General features: G+C 38.4%; 1 protein-coding gene across 1 annotated transcript in view; it reads right to left on the reverse strand.

Moving 5' to 3' along the window:
- The window catches only part of LOC123256635 (long-chain-fatty-acid--CoA ligase ACSBG2-like), a 100,776-nt gene that overhangs the window by 48,608 nt on the left and 34,931 nt on the right, over positions 1 to 17,237 (reverse strand). The window contains exons 3-4 of the mRNA XM_044685225.1: positions 11,970 to 12,058; positions 10,072 to 10,192 (exon numbers count right to left, since the gene is read on the reverse strand). Of these exons, the coding sequence (XP_044541160.1) occupies positions 10,072 to 10,192; positions 11,970 to 12,058 (210 nt within the window). The remainder of the gene's footprint in view (positions 1 to 10,071; positions 10,193 to 11,969; positions 12,059 to 17,237) is intronic.

The following is a 17,237-nucleotide window of genomic DNA, read 5'->3' on the forward strand; positions in this document are numbered from 1 at the left end:
GCTTGAAAGCTCTTGAATTTGGCTAATACATTCCTGAGGGTTGTTTTTTGAGCATTTAATGTAGGGGGGTGATCTATAGACTCTTTCAATGTCTATTTTGCCCTCTTGTTCAAGTATATCATGGCAGTTCTCCTGGATAATTTCTTGTAAAATGATATCAAGGCTTTTATTTTCTAGGCTTTCAGATAGACTGATAATTCTCAAATTGTTTCTCCTGTATCTGTCTTCTAGGTCAGTTGTCTTTTCGGTGAGATATTTCATGTTTCCTTCTATTTTGTCATTCTTTTGACTTTGCTTTATTAATTCTTGCTGTCTTGTGAGGTCAATAGCGTCTACTTATCCAATTCTAGTCTTTAAAGACTGGTTTTCAGCTATGATCTTTTGATTTTCCTTTTAGGTTTGGTCTATCCTGCTTTTCATGGCTTCCAGCAAGTCAATTCTAGTCTCCAATTTGCTTATTACTTCATTTGATTTCTGTGATTCTTTTTCCATGTGGGCAATTTTGTCTTTTAATCTGTTATTTTCTTTTTGAATTATTGTAATTTCTTTTTTCCAGTTTTCCCCCATTTTCTATCTTTCTTACTTTGTTCTTGAAGTCCTTTCTGAGTTCCTCGAGAGCTGGGGACCAATTTCCATTTTTGGGGGGAAATTTGGATGTATTTGCTTGTTTGTCACTCTCTGTTGTTGCTTCTGTATTTTGTGCTTTTTCTCCATAGAAGTTATCCAGGGTAAAAAGATTTTTTTACTGCTTATTTCTTTTGCTACTTGAAGATTGTGGTTCCTGCATGTTTGTGAACATTGCTTTCTTAGCTTTTATCTCACAGGATTTTGCCTTGGTAGTATCTTCCAGGCAGTTCTTTGTGTAGTATACTTTAAAGCATTTTTCACAGAGGCTATGCAGTCCCTGCTGCCTCTGCTGAGGCCAGCCCCACTTCTACCCAATCTCTGAGCTCTGCTGCCCAGGCTCCTCACTCTTTAGCCTTGGGTCCCAAGTCTTCCTGCCAAGACCTTGCACTTCCCTCAGGGGTAAGTCTCAGCCATTCCTGGAGAATTTAGAGATTGCCCAGCCCTCATTCTAACTCTGGGATGGTAGGTGGTATTGAAGAGAGTGATTAGCTTGCACTTTGATAAGTATAGTTTCACCCCCTTATAGTATGGAAATCCCCAAACACCATCACCTACCTTTAAGGCTGTATCCCATGGGAGAGCCCCTCTACTCATCTGATTTTGATTTCTGTCCTTTTGCAATGCTTTGTACTTATTGGTTAGAAAAAGATTTTAGAAAATTCCTGCTACTCTATGGCCATCTTAGCTACATCCCCTGAGATCTTAACCTTAATTAGAATTCAAATAGACAATAAGTCTGAAGACCCTAGTCATCATCTGGCTCTGGCTCTGGCTCTGGGTTCTAAAGAAAAATATTCTAGCCAAGGCTCTGAGAACCAAATAGTTGTACAGTCATTATTGGTCATTGTAACCGCATAGACCTTAATACACCAGGCCCTTCTGTCTTTCTCTATTTCCCAAAGTCTATTCAAGCTTGTATTCATTGCTTCCATGATACTATCTATCCATTTCATCCCTCTGTTCTCCCCTCCTCTTTTTACAAATAGTTTATATAATATTGAAATTAATTGTACTTTAAGTGTTTGGTAAAACCTAACCCTAACCCTAACCCTAAATTCGAATTTTGTGAATCCATCTGGCCCTGGGGATTTTCTTTCTTTCTTTTTAATTCAAAGACATTTTATTTTTCCAACTAAATGTAATAAAAAATTTCAACAAATTTTCCAAAATTACAAGATCCAAATTGTCTCCTTCCCTTTCTTCACCTCCCCAACTCAGAGATGGTAAGCTATTCGATCTAGGCCATATATGTATTATTGTGTAAAACACCCTTCCATATTGGTCATTGTTGTAAGAACACACTCATATAAAACTAAAACCCCAAAGTAAAACCATAAGTACACTGATGTGAAAGATAGTATACACTTTGATCCATACAAATACAAATTGACAATTCTTTCTCTGGAGGTGTTAAGCATTCCCTGTCTTAAGCCTTTCAGAATTATCCCTAGGGATTATTTCATAAGGTGGCTTGTTCATATATTGGCTTGTTCAATTTTTTTTCTGAGATGGGGTTGTTTAAGCATTCTATTTCATCTTCTGTTAATCTGGGCGTTTATATATATTTTTAAATATTCATCTCTTTTGCTTAGGTTGTCAAATTTATTGGCATATAATTGCCCAAAATAGTTCCAAATAATTGCTTTAATTTCTTCTTCATTGGTGGCAAATTCATCCTTTTCATTTTTGATACTGGTGACTTGGTTTTCTTTTTCTTTTTTTTTTTTAATCAAATTAACCAATGGTTTCTCTGTTTTATTGTGATGGATTTTTTTCCCTTCATAAAAACAAGTTTCTATTCTTATTTATTAGTTCAATGGTTTTCTTTTAATTTTATTAATCTCTTCTTTGATTTTCATGGTTTCCAATTTGGTGTTAATTTGTTTTTTCTTTAATTTGTTCTTTTCTTTGTTTTTTAGTTGCATGCCCAATTCATTGATCTGCTCTTTATTTTATTGCAAGTATTTTTCCTCTAGAATACTGCTTTGACTACATTCTGTAAATTTTGGCATGTTGTATCCTTGCTTCTTTAATACAATTATTATTTTTATGATTTGTTCTTTGATCCACTTGCTCTTTAGGATTAGATTATTTTAGATTCCAATTAATTTTTAATCCATCTTTCCACAGCCCTTTATTGAATGTAATTTTTCTTGCATTATGGTCTGAAAAAAGATACATTTAACGTTTTTGCTCTTATATTTGGTTATAAGACTTTTAATGCCCTCAATTTGGTCAATTTAATGCCCTCAACTTGGTCAATTTCTATTTCCTTTTCTATTAATCTGGGCAATTAATATGTATTTTTTAAATGCTCATCTCTCCTTTTAGCCTTTTCTTGTTCACAAATGTGAACAAATTCTGAACAAAACATCTCCCTGTTGACCCTCCCTTCTAATAGTACCTCCCTCCTCTTGTCCCTCTACCCTCCTACTTTCTCATAGAATAAGATAGATTTCTATACCCAATTGAGAGCAGCTATTATTCCCTCCAAGCCAATTCTGATGGAAAGTAAGGTTCAAGCATTGCCTGCCACACCTTCATCTACCCCCTCCACTATACTAATTCTTATGTGCTCCCTCATGTGAGATAATTTGCCCTCTATCTATCTTATTTTCTCTCAGTGTTTTCCTCTTTGTCATTCCTTAATTTGGGGGTTTTTATATCATTCCATTGTATTCAACTTCCTCCTTGCTCTCTCTATATATTCCTCACTATCCTAATTGTGATAAGGTTCCCAAGTGTCTTAAGTACCTTAATTATCTTAATTAGCACCTTCCCAGGTAGAAATGTAAACAATTTAACCTTAATGAATCCCTTAGGTTTTCTCTCTCATGTTTATTTTTTTATGCTTCTCTGGAGTGTTGTATTTGATAATTGAATTTTCTGTTTAGCTCTAGTCTTTTAATCAGGAATGCTTGAACGTCTTCTATTTCATTAAATATCCATTATATCCCCTGAAGGATTAGGCTCAGTTTCACTGGATAGATGATTTTTGGTTATAATCCTCAATCCTTTGCCTTCCAGAATATCATATGCCAAACCCATTGGTCCTTTATTGTAGAAGCTTCTAAATCCTATGTAATTCTGAAAGGGGCTCCATGATATTTGAATTATTTTTTTCTGACTGCTTGAAGTACTTTCTTATTGACCTGGGAGCTATGGCATTTGGCTATAAGTGTCCTGGGAATTTTTATTTTAGAATCTCTTTCAGGAGATGATTAGTGGATTCTTTCAATTTCTATTTTCTCCTCTTGTTAAAGAATATCAGGGCAATTTTCCTGTATAATTTCTTGTAGTATAGTGTCCCGTCTCTTTTCTTTTTCATTCTTTTGATTTTGTTTCATATGTTTCTTGATATCTTGTGGAGCTGTCAGCTTCTATCTGCCCAATTCTAATTTTTATGATGTTATTTCCTTCGCTGAACTTTTGCAACTCTTTTTCTAATTCTAATTTTTTTAGGAAATTGTTTTCTTCAGTGAGTATTTTATATCTTTCATCAAGCTCTACCAAGCTTACCAGTGACTCTCATTTCCCCCACTTTTTCTTCTCTCCCTCTTATTTTATTTTTAATCCATTTTTGAGCTATTCCAGGAGTTATTTTTGGGCCTAATACTCTTTCACACTTTCCTTTGAGGTTTTACATGTTTCTGTTTTGACTTTGTTGTCCTCATCTAAGTTCATGTTTTGATCTTGTCTGTCACAAAAATAGCTTTCTAAGGTCAGGGTTTTTTCTTTGTCTTTTGCTCATTTTTTCCCACCTATTTCATGGTATTTTCCCATATGTTAAAGTTGAGTTCTATTCCTATGGTGGAGAGAACACTGTTCCAAGCTTTTTTTGATGGGGCCTGCAATGTGTGCTGGCTGTAGCAGTATAGTTGGCCTACTGTGGGGAAGTCTGCAGCCTTGTCTAGACAACGCCTGTGCTGGATTGAGTTGAATTTTACTTCCCTCCCCATGAATGCTGGTTCTCCTGGAAATGCCCAGACCCACCCAGATGACTTCCAAGCTGGACCATTCTCCCTTCCTACCCTAGTGAGATGGATTTTCTCTGCCAATCTTTCATATTATTTTAAGATGGAAGAATGTTTCACTCCATCTTTTGTTGGTTGTTGTTCCAGAATTCATTTTGAGGTACCTTTTCTAGTTTTTTGGAAGTGAATTAGGACAATCTCAGAATGTTCATTCCTTATTCTATCTTGGCTTCTAAAGTAGAAGTTCCTCCTTTTCCTTTTGCCTTCAATTTTTCCCAGTGCATCCTATCTTCTCATTATGTGGCCAAAATATTTAAGCTTTTGCTTCAGTATTTGTCCTTCCAATAAATAGTCTGAATTAATTTCTTTGAGTATTGATTGATTTGACCTGTATGTCCAAGAGACTTTGAAAAGTCTTCTTCGGCCCCATAATTCAAAAATAAATTTTGTGGTGCTCAGTTTGCATTATAGTTCAAATCTTATAGCCACACAGTACTACTGGGAAAAAAACAACATTGTTTTATGTTGTTGACAAGCAATGTCTCTGTTTTTTAATATTAATATACAGATTTAATCCAGAATTAATATTAATATCCAGATTTGCCATTGTTTTTCTTTCAGGAGCAAGGGTCTTTTAATTTCATTACTCTAGTCATATGCAGTGATATTTGAGCCAAAGAATATAAAATCTAAGACTGTTTCCATTTCTTCTTGCTCTATTTGTCAAGAAGTGATGAGACCAGTTGCTATGATCTTGGGATTTTTTTTAATGTTAAGTTCCAAGCCAGCTTTTACACTCTCTTCTTTTACCCTCATCAAAAGACTTAATTCTTTTTCACTTTCTGCCATCAGTGTGGTATTGCCTGCATTTCTGAGATTGTTAATATTTCTCTTGACAACTTTAATTCTGGCTTTTGATTTTTTCAGCCTGGAATTTCACATGATGTACTCTGTATGTGTTAAATAAATTAAAAGACAGGGTACAGCCTTATCATACTCCTTTCCCAATCTTTAGTTTAAAACTTTAATAAGTTTTTCCATGTTCAGTTGTATCTATTGCTTCTATACAGGTTCCTCAGGAGACAAGTAAGATGATTTGGTACTCCCATCTCTTTGAGGACTTGCCACATTTTTGTTGTGAAAGGTTTTAGTGCAGTGAATGAAGCAGAAGCAATTTTTTTTCAAGAATTCCTTTGCTTTTTCCATAATCCAGAAAATGTTGGCAATTTCATCTCCGAGTTCCTCTGCCTCTTCAAAACCAGCCTCCACTTCTGGTAATTCCTGGTTCATATATTGCTGAAGCCTAACTTGCAGAATCTTAAGTATAACCTTTTTGGTATGTGAAATGAGCAGCATTTCCCAGTAATAAACATTCTTAAGCATTGCCTTTCTTTAAGATTAGGACATAAACTGATCTTTTTTCAATCCAGGGACCATTGTTGAGTTTTCCTAATTAGCAGGCATATTGAGTGAAGCACTTTTAATAGCATTATCTTTTAGGGTTTTAAATAGCTCGATTGGAATTCTGTCACTTCCACTAGCCTTAATGATAGCAATTCTTAAAGCCCACTTGACTTCATTCTCCAGGATATTTGGCTCTAGATTAGTACCCACACCATCATGGTTATCAGTGATATTGAGATCTTTCTTGTGTAGTTCTTCTGTATATTCTTGCCACTACTTTATCTCTTCTACTTCTGTTAATTACCTACCATTTTTTATCTTTTGTCATGCCCATTTTTGCATGAAATATTCCTTTGATATCTTTAATTTTCTTGAAGAGATCTTGCCTTTCCCATTATATTGTTTCCTTTTGTTTCTTCACCTTGCTCATTTAGGAAAACTTGGTCTTTCCTTATTCTATAGAATTCTGCATTCAGTTGGTTATTTGTTTTCCTTTCTCCTTTTGCTTTCTTTCTTTTCTCAGCTAATTTGTAAAGCTTCATCAGATGGCCATTTTGCTTCCTTGCTCTTCTTTGAGATTATTTTTTGTTGCTGCAAACTTCTGTCCGTAGTTCTTCAGGTACTCTATCTATCAGGTCTAACATTTGATATCTATTTGTCTCTTTTACTTCATATTTATAAGTGATGTTATTTAGGTCATTCCTATATGATCTGATACTTTTCCCTACTTTCTCCAGTTTTGAATTGAAGAATGGGATCTAGGAGAGTTGGAAAAGAGTGCTATGACTGCCCAATAACAATAACAAGCATTCTTCTAATTCTTTATCTGTACTATATTGTAAATCTACTTGCCAACCTTGTCTTCCCTTCATTCTCTTGTATCTCAGTTCTTCTAGTCTTTGTTTTCTGCACCTAATAAATACTTATTGGTTTTTAATTTATTCATCTTTCCTTATTGTTCCATGTTCAAGTTGGTTTGCATGTAAATGATGGCTAGGGAAGAAGAGAAAATAAGGTGGGGATTAAATGAAATGGCTTGAATACAATTAAATAATTCAACATTTTTAAAAGAAAAAAATTCTGAATCTTGCAATAAGAAGTTTATGATCTGAGCCACAGTCAGCTTCAGGTCTTGCTTTAACTTGGCTGTATAGAGTTTCTCCACCTTTGACTGCAAAGTATATAATCAATCTGATTTCAGTATTGACTACCTGGTGATGTTCATGTGTAGAGTCTCCTTTTGGATTGTTGAAAAGGAGGATTTGCTATGACCAGTAAATTATTTTGACAGAACTCAACCTCTGCCCTGCTTCATTTTGTACACCAAGGCCAAACTTGCCTATTATTCCAATTAATTTTTTTAAACCCTTAACTTCTATGCATTGGCTCCTAGGCAGAAGAGTGGTAAGGGTGGGCAATGGGGGTCAAGTGACTTGCCCAGGGTCACATAGCTGGGAAGTGTCTGAGGTTGGATTTGAACCTAGGACCTCCCGTCTCTAGGCCTGACTCTCAATCCACTGAGCTAGCTACCCAGCTGCCCCCTCCAATTATTTTTTGATTTCTTACTTTATCTTTCCAATCCCCTTTGATGAATGTGACATCTTCTTTTGGTGTTATTTCTAGAAGATATCATAGGTCTTTCTAGAACTGATCAGCTTTGGCATCTTTGGCACCAATGGTTGGAGCTTGGATGTTGCCTTGGATTTAAACAAATGCCATTCTGTCATTTTTGAGATTATACCTCAATACTGCTTTTCTAATACACTATGAGGGCTATTCCATTTCTTCTAAAGGATTCTTGCCCAAAGTAGTAATTGCAGTGATCACCTGAATTAAATTCACCCATTCCCATCCATTTGAGTTCACTCACACACAAGATGTTGGTGTTTAATCTTTCCATCTCCTGTTTGATTGCATCCAGTTTACCTTGGTTCATAGTTCTTACAGTCTAGATTCCTATACAATATTGATCTTTGTGGCATCAGACTTTCCTTTTGGCACCAGACACATCTGTGGCTGAGCTTCCTTCTCAGTTTTGGCCCAGACCCTTAGTACTGGAGTTATTTGTAGTTGTCCTCCACTCTTCCAGGAGCACGTTGGTCATCTTCCAACCTGATGGACTCATCTTCCTGTGTCATATCTTTAATCATTTCAATACTGACCATGGCACTTTCTTGGTAAAAACACAAGAGTGGTTTGCCATTTCCTTCTCCAGCAGGTCACATTTTGGCAGAACTCTTCACTATGACTATCCATCTACATGGTTAGCTCATAGTTTTATTGAGTTACACAAGCCCCTTCACCACAACAAGGCAGCAGTCAAGGAGGGGGAAACAACTAGACCCTCTCCTTATGGGTAAAAAGTTATTGAGAGTTTTTCCTGTCTGAAGGACTGGATGTGTTAGGACTTTGGGTCTTGCAGATACTACTATCTGCTGTACCACCCACCTCCCCTCTGTCAAAAGCTACTGGCAAAGACTTTTGTGCCCAATAGAGACTATACCCTTCAAGGAACAAGCCTGGAAGCATCAGCATAATGCTTTTCCCATAAGACAGCAGCAGTGGCCCTGTAATACCAGAGCTTTAAGTTCCCCATCCCTGTGCCTGGGCCACAAAAGTTCCCAATATCAATGCCCTTCTATAACACATCCTAGCCATATGTATGTGTGTGTGTATGTATGTATGCCGAGAGCCCCTCAGAGAAATAAAAGTCTCCATCAGGGTCCATTGAGTCAATGCAGATGACAGAACCTTACATTGATCCCTACTGTCTGAAAATCAGGCCATAGGATGGATGGATACCCAATCAGACCCCTCTGTGTGGCTCTCTTCTGATCAACACTTTTTATTATTAAAATTATTATAATCTATATTTTTAGGATAGCCTCAAGTTTTATAGTATGGATATAAAATCTTTTATAGAAATCTCTTTATAGAATTTCCCTTTAATATTCTATAATAAATCAGCATTTAATGAATTAATAGTTCATACTCTCAAAAAACAGCAGAAGCTGCTCTAATCTCTCCCACGTTAGATTTGTCCCTCCGAATTTGAGAGTTCTCGCACTTAACTCTACCTTTTGAAATATGTTGAAGGTTCTTTTTATAAAAATAAAACTTGGATAAAGTAGAGTTTTGGTAGCCTTGAAGAATGCTTAGACTAAATATAATCTATATTGTAGAAATACGTTTTGTGTGCCAATTCTCATGTAACTAGTATTAACCTTGAGTTCTTCTTTGTTTGGGGTTTGAAATGTAAATTTTCCCAGCATTTGTGTGACTGTGAGAGAAAAGTATAAAAATAAAAATTTCACAGGAAGTTCTCAGAACAGCTTCCAGAAATCCACTGTGTCTCTGACTCCCTTCTTTCTTACATAAACTGTACACCTTTCCGGACCCCTGGCAGGCTTCCAGTATATATATATATATATATATATATATATCCCATAAACCTTGGGCATGTGTCCATATATATGACTAGTAAAGAAAAATATAGCCATATAGGCCCTTAAAATTGTAGTTTGGGTAGATGTAGCCCCACAGAGTGGTACCTTGAGCTTGGACTAGCCTTCCTAGGGAGACACATTCTTCAAGCTAAGGAAAGCCCGCAGATGCTCAGATATGTTATTTTACCTGATCTTTTCACACAATATTGTATGTTACAATTATCTGTGTTGGTGTTGTTATAATATCTGTGTTGGTTATAATCTCTTTACTAGATTATAAGCTCCAGGAGTGAAGGCATCAAAACTCATCCAAATTTTTTATCTTTTCTCAGCACCCAGTACAGATCCAGCCTAGACACGCAGTAGATGCTTGAGAAGAATTTGCCATATTATCCCTCCAACAAGACTGGGATCTCTTACTGAGATCTTAAACTTCCTCTCCCTGCTTCCTGAATGCTGGGCTAGGTAATTGGCATTTGATCAATACTGATTGAGAATTGATAGAGGCTACAGAGAGGATGCATCAATCACCTCATCTTGGACTTGGTTCCAGGAAAGGAGCAGGAACCTTGATTAACCTTCCCTGGATGCCCCCATTGCCCTGTGAGGGAAAAGGTTACCTTAAGGATTTTCTGAAGTTGCCAGTCATCCTCCACCATGATGATGTTAGCCTCTGAGTTTTCAGCAATGAACCGGCAGGCTTGGGCACTATTGCTGGGGAAAATGCCCACGGCAATGCCTCTGAAAACAAAAAATGTGAGACCTGAAAGGACCTTGAGAAGGCAGAGATTCCCCTAGTTATTTATTTCCCATTTATGGGATCATAGGAAGACACCCCAGATGTTATCTAACCCAGAGGTTATTTCTTCATTTTACAAATGAGGAAACTAAGGCCCATGGAGAAGAACTGATTTGCCCAAGGTCCCACAGTTTGTTGTCATTGAAGGTAGTATTTGAATCCAAGTCTTCTGTGACCAAAGTTGCTTCTCTTCTTTCCATTCTGCCAGCAATATCCCTCCCAGGATCAGAGAATCTCAGAGAATAAAGGGACCTCAGAGAGCACCTACTCTACCCTGTACTTGAGCAAGAACCCAAAAGTGGTCTTCCAGTCTCTCCTTAGGGACCTCCAGCTCACTATCTTTTGGAGCAGTCCATTTATTTGCAGACACTTCTCATCATTAGGGATTTTTTTCTTGTAAGCAGCCAGGAGGCACAAAAATAGAGCACTAGACCTAGATTCAGGAAGACTCAAATTCGAATCCAGCCCCAGATGCTTTACTGTGTGACCTTAGGCAAATCACTTAACAGCTATCTGCCTCAGATTCCTCATCTGCAAAATGGGAAATGGTGCCTATCTTCCAGGGTTGTGATGAGGATGAAATCATATTTGTAAGATGTTTTGCAAACTATAAAACACTATATAAATGCCACCTATTTTACCCAGTCAAAACAAGCCTCTCTACAGCTCCCCCTCACCTATAATGTTCCTAATTCTGCCCTCTGGAACTAAGCAGAATGAGTCTTATGTCTTTTATCCATGATGGCCATTTAGTTACTTAATACTCATATCTAAGTCTCTTTTCTCAGTTAAACCTCCCTAGTTCCTTTAACCAGTCCTCATATGGCCTAATGCCCAATCCTCTTCCCATTCTGCTCATTCCCCCCAAATCCTAACAGGATGGAGTCTAGGAGGAGTATGGGAGTTCACGTTTGAATTGGCAGCATTTCTTCTGACCCCAAGTTAGTATGTGCTACAGAAAGAAGCTTGCATTTGGGCTTGGATTCAGGGGTTCTGGATTCAGACTGCTCCAAAATGAAGACAGAAAGCCAAACCACCCTGGTCAGGCCTGGTCTTTAGAAAGGCCACCCTCTCCTATCAGTCTCTTACCACTAAGAAGGTGGACTTCTCTAAGGCTTTGCAGTTTACCAACAACTCTTTGAAGAAGGGAATGAAAGTATTATCATCTCCACTTTGCCAAGGAGGAGGTACACCTTAGAGAAAGGAAGGTAGTTGCTCAAAATCACACAGCTAGTAAATGTTGGTGCCAACACTCGAATCCGGGTTCCTTGGTTCCCAGTCCTGGGCTCTTTCCTATTGTACATTACTGCCCTTTGGTGGATGCTGTCATCACAGACTCCCAGGCACTCAGAGAGTCAAACCTGGCTGACCTCTTAGAGATCCAAGCTGGTTCTACTATTGCTAAAAGGAAATGAATTGTCCATTCCAACACCACCCACCTGGTGTGATAGGAAGACCACTTGGTTGGGAGAAAGGGAGACCAAGGCGCAAGACCCATCTCTGTTGCTTATTAGTGGTGTGACTTTGGGCAAACTAATTTTCCCTGTTGGGGGCCTTGATTTTCCCATCTATAAAATGAAGGAGCTCAACCAGGGGACTTCTAAGGCTCTCCCTGCCCCATCCCCACCTCCAATTTTGTACATGCTCCTGAGATTCTCTCCGTGTCCCAGGCTACAACCAGCCAAGACATCCCTGAACTGAGCCCATCCTTCTTCTTACCCAGCAAAAATGGAGGCAATGTCAGCAACAAGCCACTCAAGGCAATTATGACCCAGGATTCCCACACCATGAAAGCGCTCGAGGCCAAGCTGTGGAAACACAAAAATATTTCTACTCTTCTCAGATGCCTGATTATTGAGACATTCAGAATGTAAATCAAACCAGACCAGCAAATACTCCACTGGGGAAACTAGAGTTGAGGTTTCTCTAATAATGATGATGATAGCAACAGTAATATTTCAATACTTCAGGGACTTTTAATTTAATCAGTGTGGGGGGCTCTCTCCACGGGACCAAAGCCAAAAGGAAGTAATACAGAATTACAGAATGGGAAAAGTAACAATCAAAGGACCTGGATTCAAATTCTGACCTGAAACTATTTGTATGATTGTAGGCAACCTTTGGGGGCCTCAGTTTCCTCATCTGTTAAATCTGTTTTTTTAAAAGGATTATTTAGTTTTAAAGGTTAGACTCAGTGACCTCTAAATTTATGATCTTATAATCTCTCCATACATTAGTAGAAAGCTTTTGCCACTTGATGTGGCTAAGAAATTCATCAGGCTTGGGATATTCTGGTGATGAGCTTCTTCCCAGGCACTAGTCAGACAATATGCATTTATTAAGCACCTGTTATATGCGTTATACTTAATGCTGGAGATACAAAGAAAGGCAAAAGACAGTCCCTGCTCTCGAGGAGCTCACAATCTAATGGGGAAACAACCTGCAAAGAACTATAAACAAACCAGCTAGAGACAGGATAAATTAGAGATCATCTTCCGAGGAAAGGCACTAGAATTAAGGAGGACTGGAAAAGGCTTCCTGATGATTGTCAGGACTGTAGTGTATATAAGTCTTGCCTTATCTAGAAAGCTCTGTCAGGGCTGAAGCTCAGCTAAAATAGCCTCTTAGGGGCCTGGGTCCCTTCTGTGCTCCAATGCAGTATTTGACAAAGACTTGAACAAAGGGCTTTCCACCATAGCAATAATGTGGATGGGGATGAGAATGAATAGGAGGCATCGGAGGAAAATGATAGCTTTGCTGGCTTCTCCCCAGTCAGACAATATCTTAGGGTATTGTATAGCCTGTCATGTTTCAGAAAGGACAACCAGGTTGATGGAGAGCCCCAAAACCCTGATTCTGTCATTACCTGGGTGACCATGGACAAGTCATTTAACTTGTCCATTAGGAAATGGTTTTGAGTCTGAATTTGAGCCTGGACTTTGTTCTCTTCAGTGGAAATGATTTGCCTAGAAGACTGCTAAAGTCCATTCTGGCTCTAAATTCTTTGATTCTATGTGAGGACTAGTTGAAGGAACTAAGGATTCATAGCCTGGAGAAGAGAAGATCTAAGAAGCCCACAAGAGTGGTTTTTCAGCAGTCAAAGGGCCATGGCAGAGGGATAAGATTCGATTTTGCCTGAGAACAATGAATGGAAATTGGCAAAAAGTAGATTTAGGTTTAACAAAAAAAGAAAACTGGAGCAGCTAGGTAGCTCAATGGATAGAAAGACACCTTGAGATGGGAGGTCCTGAGTTCCAATCTAACCTCAAGATACTTCCTAGCTGTCTGACCCTGGGCAAGTCACTTAACCTCAATTGTCTAGCCCTTGCCCTTCTTCTGTCTTAGAATTAATAGTAAGGCGGAAGGCAAGAACTTAGAGAGAGAGAGAGAGAGAGAGAGAGAGAGAGAGAGAGAGAGAGAGAGAGAGAGAGAGAGAGAGAGACTCCCTAACAATGAGAGCCATCCAAAAGCAGAGTGAGTTGCTAGAGGATGGAATGAGTTTCCCTTAGTTGGAGGACTACAAGCAAAGGTTGGATAACCACTGGTCCATGCTCAGGCATGGGTAGGACTGGTTAGCCTGTGAATTCTTTCAGATCTAGAAGTCTATATGAAGGGTTTGAAGGAAAGGCTTAGAAGTCCTCTGGGGAAATGTGGTGGAATCCCAGCTCTGCTATTTATGATCTGTGTGACCTTGGACAAATCTCTTCTTCTCAATAGGCATCAGTCTTTTCATCTGTAAAATGAGAGTATTGGACTAGATATTCCCCTAACAGACCTTCTGACTGATGTTCTATGAATTTCTTTCTCACTAGAGAATTGAAACGTATTTTCACAGTTATAATGGACTGGGTCTCATCTCAACCAAGAAATATTCCATTTGTTCCTTGGTTAAAAGCCCCACCCTCTGCTCCTAGGATCAGCCTCTCTCCACTTGGAGAAGCTAAGATTTAGAGCTGGGAAGGACTTTAGATTTCATCTGGTTCAACTCTTTTATTTTATAGGTAACAGTAATATTGTTACAGTAATACAGATGGGGAAACTGAGGCTCAAAGAGTTTACTTATATTCATAGTCACACAGGAAGCAGGGACAGAATTTGACCCTAGATCCTCTGAGGGTGATGGTTAAGAGGCTCTTAATGTTTGGTAATCGTTTTATTTTTTACCTCTGATTATTTCCTTTCACACTACCTACCCTTCCTTTCTCCTCAAGCCCCAAGTGACACCTAAATCAGGCTTCCCCAACAGCTGGGTGGTGCAGTGGATACAATGCCGCCCGGAGTCAAGAAGTCCTGAGTTCAAATCCATCCTTAGACACTTACTTGCTGTGTGACCCTGGGCAGGTCATTTAACCTCTGTCTGCCTCAGTTTCTTCAATTGTAAAATTTATCACAGTGTACAAGACATAATGAGCAGGCTGATTTCAGAAAAATCTGGAAAGACATAAACTGATGCAAAGTGAGGTGAGCAGAACCAGAAGAACATTGTACACAGTGACAGCAATATTTTTTGATGAACAAATGCAAATGACCTAGTTATTCTAAGCAATGCAGTAATCCAAGACAATCTCGGAGACTCGTGATAAAAAATGCTCTCTGCCCTCAAAGAAAGAACTAGTGGAGTCTGAATGCAGGCTAAAACATACTATATTTCACTTTTTTCCCTTCTTTTCTTTTTTTTTTATTTGAGATCTCTTCCTCTTGCCCACATAAAATCTATATCAGATTGCTTACCATCTCAGGGAGAGAAGAAGGGTGGAAGGGAGAGTAGGAAGGAAGAAAAGAATTTGGAATCTCAATTTTTAAGTGAATGTTTAAAAAATTGTTTTTACACATAATTGGGGGGAGAAAATAAAATGTTATTAAAAAACCAAATAAGCAATTAAAAAATATGTAGCCAAAAAGAATTGGAAACTGAGGTGATAGCTATCAATTGGGGAACAGCTAAACAAGTTATGGTATATAATTGTAATGGAATACTATTGTGCCATAAGACATGATGTACAGGGTGATCATAAAAAACAAACAAAACCGGAAAGACTTATATGAAGTGATGCAAAGTGAAATGTGGAGAACACCAGGTGAACATTGCACACAGTAACAAATATAGTGTATGATGATCAACTGTGAATAACTTAACTATTATCAGCAATGCAAGAATCCAAGACAATTCTTGCAAAAAATATGTAGTCCAGCAAAATAAAGTTCTACATTGTCCATATCCAAAAATGTATATCTCATTCTGCATCACGATTCTATTCCCTTTTTCTATCAGGAACATTCACTAGTGTCTGTCCTCTGGAATCATGGTTGATCATGTTTTGGTTTGGGTTTTTTTTAAAACCCTTACCTTCCATTCTAGAATCAATACTAAATATTGGTTCTGAGGCAGGAAATGGTATGGGACAGGCAATGGGTATTGTGACTTGCAAGTGACTTGCCCAGGGTCACACAGCCAGGAAGTGTCTGAGGTTAGATTTGAATCCAGGACCTCCCACCTCCAGGACTGGCTCTCTACCACTGAGCCACCAAGCTGCCCTCAATCAATATATTACACATTAGTTAAACTTAACTTTTCTAGAATAAAAAATAGATAAAAGGTCTAATGTTTTCTTTCTACAATCCAGTAGATTATCTTGTACATACCCTAGAGTACATATACTCAAGTTTGAAGACACTATATCATGCCATCTCTCAGGCTTCCCCATTCTAAATAACAATGAAAAACCCTTTTCGATACCCTTTGTATCATCTCAAGTTATTGTTCTATATTCTAAGGATCACTGACCTCAGAGCCTCAGAACTTGGCTATATCTACCTAAAATGTTTCTAGAGACAACCCTGTAGTGATAATTCTCTGATGTCACTGGCTTGAGCCTCCATCAATGTGCTTCTTCTCAAGATTATATGCTTAGAATTAGTCTATTGGCTAGCCTCAAGGAGTTTTTAGAAAGGGGTAACATGGCACAGTTAAAAACTGATACAAAACATCCCACCAAAGGTCTGCGACACATTCTCTTACTGGTACATAGAAGATCCAGGGAAATAAGGACTCAAAATTAGAGACTACAGACAGGAAAGGAGTAACTCACAGCTTCTGGACACTGAGGTCCTTTTCTCCTGTTCATGGGGAAATTCCCCTTTTGTCAAGGTGTAGTCTTTCTTTTGAGTTCCTTTTAGACCATTGCGCTCAATCTATCCTTGGTTCCCAATAATGCAGCTATTGCTGGACAATGACTCCAGCTGATCCAGGGGCACCATTTAAGAAGATAAGAAAATAGAAAGTCCAACATCATCTGATCTTCTGAAGTTAGAAAACCCAGCTCTGGTCATAGACTGGGAGAGGGGCAGAGGAGGGGAGGGTGGGAGACCTGATTGAGGCTAAAGCCTCTTCTTTCCTCCAGGAGGTTCCTTCTCAAAGGGGTTCAGCTAGAATTCTACACTCACACCAATTTATGAAATGTCTCCACTTTGATTCATTCATATAAGCCCCAGAAGGTATAATTAACTCACTAAATATACCCAGAGGGCATAATAAGCCCATTCTCTCCTCTCACCCTTACCTCTCTCCCAACAGCCAACGAGGACAGACTTCTTCTGTGGCATTATTTTATTTAATTAAAGGTAAGGACTTTCAAGAACTTCCCCCACTTTGTCAAAGATCTTTGGATTGATGTAGTAACTGAGACACATTCTCACCCTTTAAGGGGTATAGTTTCAATTCTACCATTTCAAGAGAAGCCATAGAGTGGGAATACCAATAATGAATAGTGCTTTAAGGTTTGCAAAACATTCTATAAATATTATTTCTTTTTATCCTTTTACAAATCCAAGGAGGTGTTATCCTTCTGGCTATTTTACAGGCGAGGGAACTGAGGCAGGTAGTGGTTAAGCGATTTGCCCTCGGTCATGAAGCTACTAAGTGTCCAAGTCTAGACTCAAACTCAGATCTTTCTCTGGCTGTGAGTCCAGGGCTCTAACCACCATGCC

Source organism: Gracilinanus agilis, chromosome 1, assembly GCF_016433145.1.
Source record: "Gracilinanus agilis isolate LMUSP501 chromosome 1, AgileGrace, whole genome shotgun sequence".
Lineage (NCBI taxonomy): Eukaryota > Metazoa > Chordata > Mammalia > Didelphimorphia > Didelphidae > Gracilinanus > Gracilinanus agilis.